Source organism: Lepidothrix coronata, unplaced genomic scaffold, assembly GCF_001604755.1.
Source record: "Lepidothrix coronata isolate B3197 unplaced genomic scaffold, Lepidothrix_coronata-1.0 Scaffold274, whole genome shotgun sequence".
Classification (NCBI taxonomy): domain Eukaryota; kingdom Metazoa; phylum Chordata; class Aves; order Passeriformes; family Pipridae; genus Lepidothrix; species Lepidothrix coronata.
Window position 1 is genome coordinate 653,685 of NW_016690454.1, and position 19,657 is coordinate 673,341.

At 38.0% G+C, this 19,657-nt stretch overlaps 1 protein-coding gene across 10 annotated transcripts in view; it reads right to left on the reverse strand.

The window, feature by feature from the left end:
- Positions 1–19,657, reverse strand: part of SLC4A10 (solute carrier family 4 member 10) — a 153,157-nt gene that overhangs the window by 53,575 nt on the left and 79,925 nt on the right. For all 10 annotated transcript variants that reach the window (XR_001878295.1, XR_001878294.1, XM_017836284.1 and 7 more), the window contains 2 exons: positions 16,155–16,315; positions 2,704–2,892 (listed from right to left, as the gene is read on the reverse strand). Coding sequence is in view for 8 of the 10 variants with exons in the window: in XM_017836284.1 (XP_017691773.1) it covers positions 2,704–2,892; positions 16,155–16,315 (350 nt within the window). In the remaining 2 variants the exon portion in view is untranslated. The remainder of the gene's footprint in view (positions 1–2,703; positions 2,893–16,154; positions 16,316–19,657) is intronic.

A 19,657-nucleotide genomic window follows, 5' to 3' on the forward strand; every position in this document is an offset into this window, starting at 1 on the left:
TTGTATTATTATGAGAAGCTTGTACAGACACTCCATAGCAATCTAAAAAGAAATATACAGCTGCAGTGAGCATAACATTGTAGCTGAACTCCAGCACTTGGATCATGAGGCAATGGCAGAAGAAAATGATCAGAAACCTCGCTGCTAGTCAAGCTTCTAAGAACAGCAGAGTTCCTGAAAGCTGAGCATTTCAGTGTAGATTCCTGCATAATTTACTGCTTCTTTGCTGTTGTCTTGAAAAGGGAAAAAACTGTGGTTCCTTTTAAAACAAAAAAACTTGAACTAAATTTTCCTTCTAAAGTTAATACTAATTTCAGTACAGTTCAGGCAATAAGATTCCAGCGTTTTAATTTAACAGAATAAGGGATGATAAGAGAGAAATTTAGAATAAATAAATCTTCCTTGTTTTATCACGGTATCATCATAGATTTTGAAGAGGTAAATGCAGGAGACTGCCAAATGTGCATTAGCACTTACAGGACGCAAGCAGAAGAACAATGCTTCAAACTGATTAAAAGACACCTGTGTCCAAAAAGATTGCATTTGGAATTTTTCACTGTAATTTAGATAAAAAGCTGATTTACTTTCAAATAAATATTCCTCAAACTACTGAATTTCTATTGTTCATGGTACATTTAACTTAATTTAAATTAACACAGTCAAAGTGACTAAGTTCTTTTTTTAACAAGAATCAGAATAGTTTGAGACATTTCTACATAAGCACATGAAGTGGAATTCAGCGATTTTTTATCTTGCAAAATAAGGTCAGACAAATAAAAACATGTAAGAATACATCTTCCTACTTAGAGAATCACTTAACCACTGAATGTATAAAATTAGGGTGTTTAATACAGACTTAGATGCTGTCCTGATGAGAATTGATTTTTTGGGAACTTACAGACAGATAGGAAAGTTCCTAGAAGAAACTTGGGCAAAACCAAGACATTTCTGGAGTGAATTACTGCATCAGTTCCACTAACAAACACAGAAAGTTACTGAAATTGAATTCATGATACTTACACAGCTTGCCCTGAGGGGTCCTTTTAAGGAAACCTAATGTTTATTTCTTATATAAGTTCTAGTGCAAAAAGTTTATGGAATGCAAGCTAACACCTTACATCCTGTGGAAACTAAGGAATAGGAATGTTATATTAGCTTTCTTTAGTGTCTCCTGAATATTTCTTTAAACTCATTAGCAAGACCTGTGCAAATCAACAAAAAAGTTGCCTTAAAAAGGATGGACAATCATTCTACTTACTTTTACTCTTGCGCATACATATGCACAATCACACACATCTTAGTAAATATTATTTTCTTTCCTTACTCTTAAAATGACATTTTGGCATAATTAATGTATCTATTTCATACCCTCATCAATGAAATTATATTGCCTTTTGGATCTGAGAATCTTCCCCAGGGAAGCAAATAGAACTAATAAAACTTTATATGGCAATGATTGAAGCAAAGGTTCTTCCTTGAAACCACAGTTAATCTTTATGCCAACAGCCCCATCTTTCCAGATCAGCCACACTACTCCTCTGTGCCCTTCTGTCCTATGCCTCATAGCACACAGTTTCCTCTTCCAACCTGCACCTTCCCTGTGCTACAGCTGTTTCCTGGTTCCCCGCTTCCCAGGGTAATAGGGGATCTCAGTAGGGCTCTGAAACAGAGCGACAGCAGAAGGGACTGAGATTTAACTGAAGGTGATTTCTGGAATAAGAGTCACTCTATGGTCCAACAGTATTCAGACAACAATGTTGCAGGTAATGTGATGACATTGGATACAGAGGTTCAGTAATTCTGCAATGTATAAATCTAGTGAATTAATTGTAAATATTTGCAAAATTTGGCTGCAAGTTTCGTAACACAGACCTGTGTTTATGTAAATAAGCAAGGGGCAATAAGAAATGATCTTTCATTATGATAACCTGTAACAACAGTACAGCTTATAAAGTTTTCTGTAAAAGCAAGAAGAACAAAAAAAGTTATGCCAATAATACTGTAGAACCACTCTGCAAACATTTCTCATTTGCATTAACCTGATTTTCCCAAAAGAGATTTTCTGAAAGAACAAGGTACAGTTCATGTGACATCTCTCTGATAGTGTCATCTTGAAAATGTTTTCCTCATTTTTCAACTCTTCAAACTCACCTATGAAATCTAAAGCAGCAGTTCAACTCTAATACACATACTGTTGGAGACTTAAAAACTATTTCAACAAACATTTTAAATAAATAGGTCCTGGAAACAATAGAAGGCAAAAATAGTCCTAGCACATTCCTGGCACTAATGGAGCATGTCCACAGTTCAGAGTAACACTGTGCAAAGATGCTCAAGCTTAGTCTGAAGGATTGCACAGAGTACCTAAAGCAGCACAAGTGTCCTTAAACTCAGCTGCACCGGAAATCGTGTGCCAGGCCAGTTCCTCAGGACACAATGGCACACTAACACAGTTAGCTTCCAACACTTGAGCTAGTTCCCTTGAATATCTCTGCCCAGCCTTGAACTGTGCAGGATACTCGAATTTCAAATTTAAGCAGGTACATTACTGAAAAAGAGGAGCCACTCTCATGTAAAAAGTACCGCTTTTGCAGGGTAGCTATTCAGAGCAGAATCACACTGTCAAGCTGTGGGTACAAAGCACAATACTGAACACGTAGATGTTATTGAAAGCTCAAAATGCAAAATAAAGCAATGCATTACCATTTTTATCCATGGAATGGGGCTCAGACTGCTTCTTTCCAATATCAGCAAAGGATCTTACAATCGGGATCCTGTTGCTCAGCTTCTTCTGGTTCTGATGGTGATGCTGTTTCAGTAAAGCCTCATGCACCCTGTGACGAACATCCTCACTGAGCTGCCCAGAACTCACCTGCTGGTCCAGAATCATATCTGAAAATATATACATAAATATAATAAAAGAGGGGAAAGAGGAAATTTTATCTTTTAAATGGCAATAATAAGTACCCTACAGGATTAAAAATAAAAAGTATCTGTTGCTTTAATGCAACACAATGAAATGGTAAGTTTTATCTAGAAGTCTTTCACTCGGGGAAAAAAAATACGATGCTATTAATGAATATAAAAAATTCAAATCCTCCAAAAATGATGCAGTTCACAAATTAAGGTCACCTATGTAACTTTGAAGTTGGTCCTTAAGTACACTCATACATAACACATTTAAACCCAGGATTACAATGTGTATAAGGTGGATTTTTTTCTCAAATAACCTCTATCCTATTTCCTACAAAGGACTGGCGTGCTGCGAGAATATAACTTTTTTATTCCCTTTGTACTCACAGTTCCCTTTGTACTCACAGTCTAACTCTTTATTTCTTATAACTATAATTACAATACTTTCAGTGCAATATAAAGGAATTTCAGTAAGACAACACAGAAAAATTTGCAGCATTATTTGGCATTACCCAATAGGATCTGTTTCTGCTGCCAGATGTACGTGTTGCTGCTACAGAATCACTTCGAGGAGGTGTCAGTGAAACTGATCCCCATGCTAAGAAATCACAGCTGTTTTTGCAGTCCACTAGCAGAAAGTATTTTTAAATATTCATATTCAACACTATTTGTATATACATTCCTCTAGGAAGGTGACATGGCCAGCAGCCCAGCTGACATGCCTTTACACCAATGCACACAGCATGAGCAACAAACAGGAGAAGTTGGAAACTACCGTGATGCTAGCAAGTTATGACCTTGTTGACATTATTGAAATTCGGTGGGACGAGTCCCAAGATTGGAGTTTGGCTATCAATGGTTATGGGCTGCTCATAATGATGGGGGGAAGGAGACAAGGAAGGGTTGCCCTCTATATCAAGATAGGGACAAAGTGTGAAGACCTGCCTCTGAAGAACAGCCATGAGCAGGTAGAAAGCCTGGGGGTAAAAATCAGAGACCAAGGCAACAAAGGGAACTTTGTAGCTGGGGTCTACTAGAGGCCGCCTGATCAAGGGAAACCTGTGGATGAAGCCATCCTGCTCCAGCTACAGCAGGGATCGTGCCTGTGGGCTCTTGTCCTGCTGGGGAACTTCAACCACCCTGACATCTGCTGAAAAAGTAGCATGGCAAGCTGTAGGCAACCCAGGAGACTCCTGGAATGCATAGGGGATAAATTCTTCAGCCAGGTGATAGACAGCCCTAGCAGAGGGAAGGTGATACTAGACTTGATAGTCACTAATGTTGGAGGTGCCTAGGTTACAGCAATCATGCACGGGTGGAGTTTGCAGCCTTGAGAAATATAGGTCAGATAAGGAGTAAACTCAGGCTCTTGAACTTTAGGAAGACAGTTCTTCAGGGAGATTTTCAGTTGGATCTCCTGGGAGACCATGCTCGGGGACAAGGGAGCAGAAGAGAGCTGGCAGATGTTTAAAGAAGTTTTCCATGGAATGCAAGAGTTAGAGATTCCCATGAGCAAGAAATAAGGCAAGGAAAGCAAAAGACTAGCACAGCTGAGTAGGGAACTGCTGGTCAAACTAAAGGGCAAGCAGCAAATGCACAGGCAGTGGAAACTAGGACAAGGAACCTGGGAAGAGTATAGAGAAGAAGTACAATTGTGTAAGGAGAGGCTGAGGGAGACCAAAGCAAAACTGGAACTGAACTTGGCAAGGGATGCAAAGAATAACAGGAAGGGCTTCTCAGGTACATTACTCAGAAAAGGAAGGTCAAAGAAGGTATACCCCTCTGATAAACAGCGCTGGCAAACAGGTAACTACAGACAAGGAAAAGGTTTAACAACTTTTTGCTTCGGTCTTCAATGGCAACCTCTCTTCCCACACTTCTTGAGTGGATGGACGACAGCATGAGGACTGGGAGAGCAAAGTCCTTCCCTCTGTAAGTGAAGATCAGGTTCATGACCACCTGAGGAACCTGAATATGCACAAGTCTATGGGATCTCATGATACACATCCCAGAGTCCTGAAGGAATTGGCTGATGTAGCTGCCAAGCCACTCTCCACGACATTTGAAAAGTCATGGCAGTCAGGGGAAGTCCTGGGTGACCAGAAAAAGGGAAACATAGTACCCATCTTTAAGAAGGGCAGAAAGGATGACCCTGGGAACTACTGACCTATCAGCCTCACCTCTGTGCCTCCGAAGATCACAGAACAGGTCTTCCTAGACACTCTGCTAAGGGACATGGAGGACAGGGGGGTGATTCGAGACAGCCAGCATGGCTTCACCAGGGGAAAATCCTGTCTGATCAATCTAGTGGCTTTCTATGATTGAGTAATTACATCAGTGGAGAAAGAAAGGGCTACAAGATATCATTTATCTGGACTCCTGTAAAGCTTTTGACATGGTCCTTCACAACATTCTTCTCTCCAAATTGGAGAGTGATGGATTCAATGGGTGGACTGTTAGATGGATTAGGAACTGGTTGGATGGAAGCATCCAGAGGGTAGTGGTCCATGGCTCAGAGTCCAAATGGGCATCAGTGATGAGCGGTGTCCCTCAAGGGTCCATATTTGGACCTGTGTTATTTAATATCATAGAATCAGAATCACATAATATTCTGAATTGGAAGGGACCCACAAGGATCGAGTCCAACTGTTAAATGAATGGCCCATAAGGGGATCAAATATCTTCATTAATGATATAGACGAGAGGGATCAAGTGCACCCTTAGCAAATTTGCAGATGACACCAAGCTCAGTGGTGCTGTTGACACACCTGAAGGACAGGATGCCATCAGAGGGACCTAGACAGGCTTGAGAAGTAGGTGCATGGGAATCTCATGAGCTTTAAGACCAAATGGAAGGTGCTGCACCTGGGTTGGAGCAACCGCAGTATCAATTCAGGTTGAGGGATGAACAGATCAAGAGCAGCCCTGCTAAGATGGACTTGGGGGGTGCTGGTGGAGTAAAGATTGGACATGAGTTGGCAATGCACACTTTCAGCCCAGAAAGCCAACTGGATCCTGGGCTGTATCCAAAGCAGCATGGCCAGCAGGTCAAGGGAGGTGATTCTGCCCCTCTGCTCCACTCTGGTGAGACCCCATCTGGAGCACTGCATCCAGCTCTCAGGTCCCCAGCACAGGAAGGACATCTACCTGTTGGAGCAAGTCCATAGGACGTCAAATTGATCAGAGGAATGGAGCACCTCTCCTGTGGGGAAAGGCTGAGAGGATTGAGATTGTTCAGCCTGGAAAAGAGAAAGCTTCGGGGTGACCTAATTGCAGCCCTCCTTTACTTGAAGGGAACTTACAGGAAAGATGGGGCAAGACTATTTACATGGGCACGCAGTGACAGCACAAGGGAGAATGGGTTTAAACTGAAACAGGGTAGGTTTAGCTTAGATACTAGGAAAAAAATCCTTTACTGTAAGGGTGGTGAGGCACTGGAACAGGTTGTCCAGGGAAATTGTGGATGCCCCATTCCTGGAGACGTTCAAGGCCAGGTTAGATGGCACTCTGAGCAACCTTGTCTAGTTGAAGGAGTCCCTGTCCAGAGAAAGGGAGTTGGAACTAGATGATCTTCAAGATCCCCTTCCAACACAAACAATTCTAAGAACCTATGATTTTATGACATGCATTATGTGATTCAAATGGGAAAGAATTACTGAGAATTTTGTTGGATTTTTTTTTTTAATTATTATTTGGGGAAATACTTCTACCAACAGTAATGATGATTAACAGAAAAATAAAGGGAAAAAATTCTGTATCAAAGCACATATAACAGCATTTAAGTACACGCTGCCCTTGTATATCAATTGGAAGAAACTGTACTGCACAAAAATAGGGATATAATAAGCTGAGTCAAAAACTCCTTGTACTAAAAACCCAGACAGCTCATGATTCTGTGCTGGAGTCAGATTCATATCTACCAGTAAAGCCAGTGGAAAAGCAAGTAGAGCAAAAAAAATAAAAAGTAGATGCATCATCACAGAGACATAATTTGTCATGCCTTTGATAACTACCAAGAGCGAGAGATAATAAAAGGCATTACATAACTATGCTGGTTAAAAGTAGAGTTTAATTGCTAGCAGTCACCTGTGCACTGTAAAGACATTTAAAAAATACAAGTTTTTCTGAAGTTCTCAATATTGACATAATAAGCCAATGTATCACATACCTGCTTTGAGAGCTGAACAACAAATAACCTGCATGTTTCACTTACTATGAAGAGGCTGCCAAAAAATTTACATCTCTATGACGACACACATACAAAAAGACTAAGACAGGTCCACAGATAAATGCAGCTGACAACAGATGTGAACATGAGCAATGTATCTGCAGCTTGCAATGAAGAATCAAGCTGCAGTTTTCAATGTTGTGTTAGACCCCCTCCAGCAATTACATTCTGTGCAGTATTGACAACAGTTTTGACCAAATGCTCATACTAAAGGGTAATGTTGCCCAGTGCAGTGCCCAAACTAATAAAACCTGAGTCTGAAGGGAACTTTTATCTCCAGGGTTAACTGAAACACTATCAGGTCAGATATCTCTGCGCTCCCAGTGTAGACAGAGTTTTTTTATCACTCTAGACTATAACGGAAGTGAGAGAGGGGCATAGCAGCAAGATAACTGACAGAAAGGCAAAGGAGAAGGTAACACAAGTTTGAGAGAAAGTCTTCAGCAGAATATTTTCAGAAGGAGACGAGAATTTGTAATACATGAGAAAATGGAAAGAAAGCTCCAGCTCCAAGAAAAATATGCATTTTTCCCCTCAACTCAGAGGAACTGCCTCTGCCCTAAGGATAAGACTATCTTCTCTTTAGACACCTTAGTACATGAATTTGCATGTTACAGTTCCCAAAACAGGCCTGTACTTTATGTAACATGACAGGAGATCTTTAAAGTTAAAAAACAAATAATAAATTTATAACTCAGGACATCTGTGCTAAAGCACAATTGGAATTATCCTCTCCTCTCTCCTTTTTAATTCTGCTGATCAAAACTGCAGAAGATGCAAAACCAAAGACTGTCTTCTTTGCGTTGGTATAAAACAGAAATCAAAAGGAAGAGCTGAAAAAAAGGACTCCTCTAGAACAGGCAAATTTATGGTTGTGGTCATCACCTTGCTTACACACATACTCTACTTGTATGGTGTCATTCCTGGAATTACAGTATTTTACACATTAAATATTAAAATATATAAACTGCTGAGGACAATGTCTATATTTAAGATTATCCATTTGAGAAGAGAAAATGACAGGAAGAAGATAATCACATCCCTATCCTCTTCCTTGCCTAGATGCTCTGCTAGACTCGTTAACAGCCATACAAGCCACAGAGTTGGTGCCAGTGTGGTAACTAACAATTTTTATTTCCTTCCAGAAAGAAGAAAATGGCTTGAGTTTTCTGGTTTTTTACAACTTTCCCTTTACTGTAGTCCCTTTACCACATGTAGAAATGAAAGAATGCATTCAGCTTTGGAAAGAGTGAAGATGTGTCTTCTTGCCTTGATATTTCCCTCCAGTTGTCACTCCTTTAACATAGACCCAGTTGCAGTAGCAGCTGCAGTAGCAGCAGGAGGAGTTTAAATGCAGTGAAATTACTGCCAGATTGCTGCATTTTGACCCCTTTTTCATGCCCTGAACAGGAGTAGGAAGGACTACGTCCATCAGCCCCTATTGTTATGGGATTCCATTTCAGCTTCTTCCAAAGTTTTTCAACGTATCTTTAAAAGTCCAAGCAATATCACTAACAACACACTTGATTGCAGAGATAAGCTTGAAAACAAGAGCACCATGGCTAAAGTCCAAGAGTAAATGGCCAACAGAAGATTTTAAACATGTAATTTTCAAAACAGACTGTAATTCCTTAATCCTGTGAGAAGATCCTACACGCTCACATCAGTTGAAGCTGTACGTACTTTTCAAAGCCCTGGTCTTCACTTTCGTATCTAGAACAGATGGCCATTTCTCCACAGTACCTATGACAAAATGGAGTAAAGAATAAAGACACAAAACCTCACAGCACTCTATCTCAGCTATAGTCCTGTGTAACAACAGAGACTCTCCAAGGTTTCTATGCTTAGCAACAAGGTTTGAGGGATTTCTTTGTTTGCTTTAAAGAATTTTCCTCTTGAAGGACCTTTTAAATTCTGCACAGCCCCCTTTTAGCCAGAGACACAGCTTATCATTACATTTTCAAGGACCCTTCACAACTATATGAAGTTTTCAGAAGGATGTAACATGTGGAATACCCATCAGCAAGCACAGTGTTAGACATTCTGTTAATCGTTTACATCATGACATTTCTTCTGACACCAAGTACACTGAAGTAGAACGTTTCTTCAGTAACGAATCTTGATTCATGCTGGAACCATGAAATCATTTTTTCAAGCTATTAAAGACAGACATTCTTTGTGCCTTGGTAATTTAAAAGAATTCAAAGAATACTTGGGGTTTCATATAACTTCAAGAATGTTTTCTCCATTCTGACTCAGTTACAATATATCATCTACATAAAATTAATTTTGTGAGTAAATGTGAGCAATGTGAGTACTTAAACAAGCTATTATAGTAACTCAAATACAACTCATGACCACCTGTGAACAATTTACCCAGGCTATGAATTAGAGCATCTGGGTGCAGGCAATTCCTATTCAAATGCAGCACAGCTCACATGTGGCCCAGCAAAGAAAATTCCATCTGTTCCACCTCTAGGGTCAGCAAGGATGCAAAAGCAGGCTGGCTGCTTCCACTCACTCTGGAGATGTCTGTTACACACTGCAGCTTTATACAGAGACATGCGGCCAGATCCTTGTGGAGTCATCACAGGTCCAAGCAAATGAACAATAAGGAGGCACTCAAGTGTGGCCACAGCTCGTTCGCCACTGCACCAGGTTCACAGTGTGATCATCACCTCACATACAATACTACAGAGAACGTTCCGGTGAAACATAGAATAAATTTATAGAAGGCATACTGCATTTGCACAGAAATACTTTTGAAGTCCAAAAAGAAATTGCTGGGCTCATATTCTCCTGATAGAGGTTGGCACTGACAGTTTACAGCAAAAGAAACTGAATTCAGTACATACCAGCAAAGTTGCTGGTATTCACACCTCTCAAGCCTCCAAATTTTATAACTGTGCAATTGTAGGACAAAATGAGAGACTAATGACAAAAAATTAAAGACATAGGCTTTTGTGTGTATCACAATTGCAGTCATAGCTGACTATAATTTAAAAGCCAAGGTTTGTCTGGTTTGTCGTCATTTCCCTTAAAACAGGGAAGAAGAAAACACAAGCAACCCTAAAGCATTGTTTTATGGAAGACAGTGAGTTGAAATACTGTCCTATATCTTAACTCATCTCTAATAGGAACCCAAATATATACTTCCCTAATAAGTCAGACACTAGGAGCAATAAAAACCCAACAATTAGGATTCCTGGCCTGCACTTGTGAACCAAGACCGATTTACAGCAATGTGCTAGTTTCAACTGGTATAGAGTTAATTTTCTTCACAGTGGCCAGTATGGGGCTATGTTCTGGATTCATGCTGGCAGCCATCCCCACGAAAGCAAGGCCCTATCACATTTAACAGTTACTTGGGAAGACAAACACCATCACTTTAAACACCTCCCTCCTTCCTCCTTCTTTCCCCCCAATTTTATATACTGAGCACGATGTCATATGGTATGGAATATCCCTGTGGTCAGTTTGGGTCACATGTCTTGGCTGTGTCTCTTCCCAACCTTCCAAGCACCCCCAGCCCCCTCACCAGCGTGGCATCACGAAAAGCAGAAGAGTGCTCTGTGTGATCACTGCTCAGCAATAACAAGAACATCTCTATATTATCAACTCTGCATTCAGCACAATCTAAAACATAGCCCCATACTAGCCCCCAGGAAGAAAATTAACTCTATCCCAGCTGACACTAGCAAAAGCATTTACAGTGGTGATTATAAACAAGCTATCTAAGCCTGCAGATTTAGCTGCTCACCCAAGAGGCCACAGTGTTCCAGTGCACCAACAGACTCTATTTCCAGTTCTACCTGAAATTATTTTGTTCAACTTCGCAGTTGAAACACTTGAAAAGCAAAGATAGAGAGAGAAAAATGTCTGCTTTCTAAAATAGCAGTATGTAATTTTACTGAGGAAGAAGAGCAAGTATTTCACAAAACTGTAAATAGTAGAGATGAGGCCAAAATTTCCAGCTTGCAGTTCAGAATTGCAGCCACAGTGGATGCTATCAAAACAATATATTTTGCAAGCTGAGGTTGACTTGTGCAATCTAAAAAAATTTCCAGATTTGTGGTTAACATGGGAAAACATTAAACAACCACTAAACCCTCCATTCTACTCAGAAGTTGGTATGAGATTTACAATTTACCCACAGACAAAGGAAGAAAACCTGATGGAGGTTTCTCTGTAGAGGTTATTACCACATGGTAAGCTGAAAACAAAGCAACTAAATACAAAAATAAGGGTAAGTGAGAAGGTGAAAGCTGAACAAAAGACAGGTGTAGGGTCAAACAGACAAGCAGACTGCTCCCAGACAATCCCATGCTTTATTACAGTGTTTGTAATAAAAGTTAAATTTACCATAAAAGTACTGACAGAAACATAACACAACATGTCGCAGACGAAACAAAAGGCTCTAGTGAAATAAAATCTTTACTTGAGCCAGTTAAAATATGTCATTATTATGGAGTAATATAACTTAAAGCAAACAAAGGCAAAAGAAGACTTGTTCAGATTGAAAGCTTAACATGATATTAATGAAATCAATGAAATTGCACACTTGGGATGTAATGCCCTGAGTTGCTGAGCACAGAGTCCAGTGACCTCAATCACAAGATTAAGCTGTTACACAGATTGAAAATTTGATCGTGAGGAACACAGAAAAAACTAGGAAAAAACAGTCAGATCTTGGGATTGGAAAGCAAGAGAAGATTTAAAATCTAACTTAAAAAAGAAACCACTATTAAAATTAAGCTATTTAAAATAGATTAATGGGACTATTTGATATTTCAAACATATGCAAGTCACCAAAGCCCCACTGTGCAACACTGAGGCCACAGTTTGTATTTGACAAGGTTTGACGTTTGTTCACAGAACGCTCTGCACAACTAAAAGAAAAAGCAAGATCTGTGGCTCATGTGTAAAGAAACTATAGCCATTAAAGGCTGGACTGAATAGTTTTTGAACCAAACAACATAAAATGGCATCATATGTTAAATACAAGAACCTTTTGGGTTCATTCAGTAGTTATAATCAAAAAACCAGATGGTAATCTGAGAATCTACATGGTTTCAAAGGAACTAAATGAAAATATCAAAAGAGAACATTTTCATCTGCCAACTTGAACAACACAGTGAAGCTGCTCTCTAATGGTGCAGCCAGATTCTGGCAAATACCTCATCAAGAGCTAAGTTCCAAAATAAATTGTTTTGATTACATAGATTTTTCAGACTTCCTCTTAGCATATGTTCTATACAGAAGTGATCGATAAAATATTACTACATCAAATGTTCAAAGGAATTCCTTGTGCATGGAGTGCTAACTTACTGATATAGGAGTCACTGCAAAGACATATGAAAAAATAACGTCACATATTAAAATTAGTTATAAGCCCCCTAAAATATGTGTCATAAAAGCGCGTTTTTAAACAGGATAAAGTTCAGCAGAGGAATTGAGCTCTTTTCAAAAGAAAAGTAAAATCCATCTTACAAAATTTAAGAACTATTTGAGAAACTTCGGGAACAAACATGCTGTTCTAATGCATAACAGTGTTAGAAATTCATCTCGGAAGTCTCTGTTATAATAAGATACTGTCTGTGAATTGAGATCATAGGTATGAATAAGCTCTTTTGCAATAAAGAAAACTGGGTACCTGTCCTAAGAAATATAGAGTCTTGTAAATCAAGTCATTTTTTAGTAAGACAGTTGGAATGAAAAAGAGTCTAATAGAGAATGGACATGCTGGAACACAGGATGATTTAAAAATTCTCATCACATCACTGGTACCAAAGTATTTTTATGCAGAACTATCAAAGTTTCCAGGGATAAAATACAAAGTGTTGTGAAAGCCTTGCAAACATTATAAATGGTGGTTTTCATCTGTAGATTTTACCACAAGCCAATTAAGGTTTTAAAACACAGACTTTAATAATCAACATTTTCAAGAGCTAAGTGCTGAGAGTTTAGCGCCTCAGTGAATAATTGTTTATAGATTAAAAGCCTTGACTAAAACAAATAGAAATTCTTCGTCTCAATTTAGCAATGAAGATTAAGTGTATCTCTTTCAAGGATACAAGACTGGCACTGCATTAACAGAAATATAATTCAATATTGGAATATAGCCCAGATAGAAATACATTACCAACAAATACACAGCACACATTTCTAACTAACAAAGCATTAAGGCAACTAAAAAAAAGTACACATGCGCAAATAATGTATTTGTTCTCAAAAGATGATGCATTGTAGCAATATAGTAAAATTATCAAAAGAGTGCACTTAAAAAAAAAAAAAAAAAAAAAAAAAACCACAAACCCTAAACTATGTATCAGAAGGACACAAGAATCAAAGTTAATTAGGAGTACCACTTAAAGCCATAGGATATAATCTGTTTTCACAAATTCTCCTACAGGTGGTATACACAGTAACACTGAAATGAAACCAAAAGCAACCATCAGGATTGCTGGACAAGTCTAACATGAGGCTAGCTCACAAGCAAAATAAGAAGAGTGTTAAATATTGAAAAAAATTGAGGCCAACAGGTGACAGCAACCATTTCTTTAAATTCTAAAGTGTCAGGACTGTCAGATAAAATCAGTATACATACCAATTCCAGGGCGATAACAGTGTTTGCATTGTAGAGCACAAGATAAGTAGGATCATAACTACTGACAGTGAATAGCAACTGACTGGAACAGACAATAAAAGATTTCCTGAGAGATACCAGTTCTGTCTAATCTTCAGGTCCAGCAGTCACTTCTATGTAAAAAGAACTGCTGTCATATTATTTGGAATTACCACATTTCTAAGATACCTACCACACATATCTTGGTAGTGTGCCTGTTACCACTACTATTAGTCATTCTTCCTTGCAGTGCTGCCTAATGTGTGCCACTCTTTGTAACATTTTGTGAGCACTGGAGAGCAGGAATTACCTACATATATAGTATTAGAGTAACAAATTACAAAGGAACTTGATCGAGGAAAAGGAAAACAGCATTGCTACAGCACAAATAATATTAACTGAGAAAAGCAACTGGAATGGTAACTTTATTTCTAGGGGAAATAAAAAAAATCAATATATCTCTTCAAAGCAATCTGACAGAACGCGGGTAATTTTCTGGCAGGTGCTTGCCAGAAGCACCTGCTTCAAAGCTGTTTAAAGAAAAAAAAAACAACCTACCTCATTGCTTATTGAATCAGCAGGAGGAAAAATAAAATCCTCTCTCAAAGACAAAGCATGACCCATGCAAATCTTATCATATGTCAGATCACCTTATCAGAAAGGGATGCCTACCAGCTCAAGCAAATAATATAACAAACAAAATGCACCCAAACCTGCCACAACAACATTTTCACTTTTAAAGTGAAAATGGTACAAACCAATTAATGGAAGTCATGCTAAAGTCCCTTCTCAGAAGAAAGCAGTTTCCCTAATCAACAAACCAACATAATCCACAAGTAGGACTGATTCAAAATAGTGTGACAGTAACTCACCAAATTCTCTGCTGAAGGACAGCTTACATCTGTGATGAGTTTCCAAAAAATATTAGTATTATGAATGCTCATATTAACTAAACAAACAAAAAACCTACAACTAACTAATAATTCAGAGATTATAAACATTAATTAATTGTGGCCTCACTATATTGGAAGATATACAATATCTTCCAAAACCAGGAAAAGGATGTTCACTGAAGTTATTTTTATTGCTTTAATTCTTACTTTTTTACCTACTTAAGTAAAAACAATTCTGGAAGGGATCTCTTAGCTCACTACAGACAAAGTTGAGTGATTTCTGGATTAAGAATGAAAAGCTCAACCTTGAAGATAATAGGGTACTATTTAAGCAAAAAAGTAATACAAGAACATCAAGCTGATCTAAGAAATTCTTATTTATTTATAAATAAATAATAAAGCAGCATACTGACAGACATCTTTGTTCTTTCAAATCAGCTGCTTTTTATTCTTCATGTTTATCTTTTATCATTATCAAGACAAATTCTGAAGCTCTGATTCAGACCATGAGTCATAGGAGAATCAGATCTCGGCACAGAGTTGAAACCCACACAAGTTTCTGCAGATTGGTATTGCGTCAGTTTGACATAAACAATTTGGGAAAAATAAATACAAAAAGCAGCTGCTATTATCTGAGCCAATTTTAATTCCACTGTTAAATATATCCCACCAAACAATATCTCCCTTACCTGATAATTTAAATAAGTAAAGTAAATTTTTTCTGGCCCTTACATAGATTTATGTATCATCCATAAAGCAGTTTTCCCAATAATCTTGAGTGTTAGAAAACTCCATTGCTTTGTCTTTTGTATCTCTACCGAAACTAGTTACAGTCTTTATGGGAAACACCAGGAATGCAGAAAAATGGCATTCAGTGTCAATCTCACTTATACTTTTGGAAGAGAAGACTCATCCATTATGTTCTTGCTTTCTGCTTCTGCTGTTCTCAAAAGTCCTAGAATCACAACTGTCAAATACACCTTTATCGGAAAAAATGCACTCATCTTTCGCTTGAGAAGTTAATGTACCTACAAATTTATTTAAAAATTTACACTTAGTATTATTACTTGATTCCCTTCTCAACTCAGAGACATGTCTGTCTTCATGTAACTTAATTATGATAAATAATTCCCTATATTTTTGTGGCTTTTTAAACTAGATTGCCTTCAATTAGCATAGCAGGAAATTAAGTTTGTGAAAGTTAGCACACTCATCATTCATAACATGAGGCAGCATGGCAGGAGCAGAGAACATTCCAGTTCTAATTAAATATAACCAAACTGTCCTCTCCTCCATTTTAACTTTTCTCCTTTGTAAAAGAAATTGATTCTTAAAATAGCAAAGTCCATCTAAAAAACAGAAATGAAATATTTACCAAGTAAAATATTTCCAAAGAGTTTCTAAACTGGACTGATTCTTACACAATAGCTTTCTTGTAAGCATTTAATTTTTATGATTAATTTTCATAACCAATACATGAAACATCAATACATACCTGCAATTTCTTCTATGGAGTTAGCTCTCATGTCCAAAAGAACTGTGCCATTCAGGATACAACTTCTCAGCTCAAACAAGCTATGAAGTGACAGTGTGGCAACATATGGTTTGCTCCACCTCTCTCCACCATCCTCTACATCTTCTTCAAACTTCAACCACCTATACAAACAACCAATTTTATAACTCCATTATGCATAAGAAATTAAAAATAAATTCCTTCTATGGATATTGACAGATCACTGTTAAACATGTCTTTGGATTTCACTTTATTCTTCCTTTGTAGGTAATATATAGAAACTTCCCTCGCTTGTTTCTTTGCATATAATGCTGTATTATACCTTTTTCAAAGATAAGTTCTGACCACAGAGATGAAAAGAGAAATGTATTAAGTATCATTGTACTTTACAAGAACTTTGACTAATTCTTTGGCATGCAATGCTATTTCTGTGATAGAATAACAAGTAGTATGAAAAGGAATTTGGAAAGACTTCAGTAAAGTAAAAAGATACATGAAACTGGCATGGAAGGATCAAGTCTTATGTTACTAGCCAGCCAGATGAACTGTCTTGTGTGACTAAATTGTTTACCGATAAATATAACACTTAAAATGTTTAAAGAATACTAAACAAAAAAGAAAAATCTGACAAGTCTGCTGACATATACAGAAGTTGTCCAATCACACACAGGTGTTGCTGCGTGGAGCCGTGCAGCTCTTCCAGCTTGGCAAGGCTTGAACAGCTGCAGCTACAGGACATCCCTGTATCACTTGACTCAGCAGCACTCAGCTATTTTATATGGACATGGTATCAGAGAAGTCAAGCAGAGCCTCACACCTTGACAGCATCTTCACACTTATTTCCAGTCAGCAGGGAAGTGTAAAGCCTTAAGAACTTTAAAGCTGAGGAATTTCCAGTTTTACCAGGCCTCACAGCCCAGCAACACAGCAAGCACAGCTGTCCTTTTCTGTTCCTGGGCCACCTGTCTAGCTCTGCTCCTACTTGTAAAATATGCATGTGTACCCATATTTTACACACTGTCCCCCTTTCAGTCCCTGTGTACCAAATTCTTCAACTTCTACTGCCATCCTGTGAGCAGCCACCACTTCAGTGACCCACTCATAATCAGGATATCTGCTCCCTTCCTGATGTATTCCACTTCTTCGAACTGTCCCAGCTGCCTTCTAATCATTCTCTCATTATTTTCTATAGAAATAGATAATTTGCCCCAACCCCTTGGGTCCTCCAAAATCTCTGATCTCCTGTGTCTAGCCCTCTCAATGTATTTAGACATTTTCCCTTCATTTCCTCAGAAACTGGCTAGCCTCTGTATCTCACCTCTGCCCACAACAACTCCTTCCTCTCCACCAGACTTCTGTTCTCCACTCCCTTTGTTGCAATCTCTCTTCTCTTTCCAGTCTAGCCAGGCTATCTCCTTTACCTTTTCATTTTTCCAGAGAAGCAACAAGGACACAGCACACACCAAAATTTGCTTCCGCAGAGCTGAGCCATGAAACTGAGTTTGCATATGCAAATGAGGTTTTCCAAATAGATATTAAAAAACCACGTCCAAATGGACATCAAACACAAATGAACACACTCCTCCCCCACAAATTCAAAGCCGTGGTTTGAAAAGGATGAGCTATAACTCAGGAAAGTTAAAAGGAAGCACATGAGAAGGAAAAAGAAGTTCTTAATTTATTTTTTTTTTTTCATTTTGCAGTTGCACTTGAATTCCCTAAGAAGAGGCTGTTCCTGGTCTACTCATCACACTCATGTTTCCAAGCTAAGAAATGTGGTAGACCTATTTGTGGTCATAGTATCACAAACGGTGTATTTATTGTTCTGTTTAAACTATTTAAACTATTTAAACTATTATCTCCCAAGACTCTGCAAAATACCTACGTTTTCCTCTTCTCATACCTCTGTTTTTGTGCATGTTTCTAATCTCTTCAGGAGATTTATAAGATTAACATCTTTACGCTTGGGTATTCCAAATTATTTGGAATAATTATTTCTGATGTACCATCATCTTGTTTCATGCTGATTCAGGGAAAAAAAAATCATCCTACCTATATTCTAAAAATAATGATCCAAGCACAGATTCTTACAGAATATAATCAGAAACCTCATATTGTCATTACCTTCTGTTCATGTAAGTCTTCAACATTGCTTATCTGATTACACTGCTGCAGTCTGTCCTTGATACTTTCTATTTTAAATATACTGACCATTTGTAAACAGATTTTAAATGAGCTGTACAAGACAAACATGTTCTTAAAAGTTTAAGAAGGGTGACTGGACAGAGGCAGGCTCATTACTAGGGCTTGTAACTTACTAGGGACACATGGACAAGAGAAGTCTAGATTATGAAAACAGCTTTAGTTAGAGTTTATGGTATCAGACATCAAAGGTTACACACAACATAAAAATCCATAGGAAACTATTGCTACTGCTCAAATAATTTTACTTGCCATTTTGATCATCTCCATCTGGGTTTCAATGAATTGGAATAGTATAATTCTATGGGTTGCATCCCGTTTCCTACTGCTACTGAAACGTACAAGTTTAAGCCCATTATCATACATTGTTACTTAATGAGCCAACAAGCAAGTACGTGAAACTAAATCAGACCCAGTTGAAAGGATGCTACGTTTGGAATAAACTTCTATTTTGATTTTAATAAGCATAACATAAGTTTACATATCTCATCAAGGGAACATCATTATTATCACCTTTTATCTTCTCAGAAACATTCCTGTTATGTCAGATAATCCTTATTTAACATATCAAATGAGAAACAGTAGCAGAAAACATAAATCTAAACTTATACATAGTTTTTCAATTCTAAGTGTTCAAGAGGTTTTAAAAATCATAATACCATTTTATCAATCCTCTCAATTCATGTACAAAATTAAATTACAGAAATGGCTTTAAAACCCAAATTCAGGTGTAGACCACAAGTTTGCCAATTTTCTAATCCTTTTAGTTTCTCAAAGACAAATTTCAATACATTTACTTTTGCAGTTTAAGCCCTTAAATTGGTATGATTGATAGATAAAAGCCTTTCATAATTTCCTGGGAAACACCACCAACCATTTGTATATTGAGCTTGTGTCACACATACCCCATGTGCTTGGAACATATTTAGAGCTATCTTATGTCTGATTGCATAGAAGAGCACCTTCATTCTAATGGCTTTCTTATACTGGTGAAGACTAACATAGGTCCATCCATCATGCTGTTTAGTTCCTCTGACAGAATACTTGCTGGAAAAAAAGTTGCCAACAAGAGTTTTGGCAAGGTGAGTTCCTGTAGGAAAAATATCGCTCCGGCATGTGTGTGTACATACACCACATGCATATGTTACATCTTTTCTAAAGCCCTCTTCATCAGTTTTTTAGGCATCAATAAAAACGTGCACATGCTTCATTGCTGACTCAGTTACAACATTTTCTGCACAACATGAAGTGGTGAGTTGAATAGTCTGGTATGTCTGCAGCAG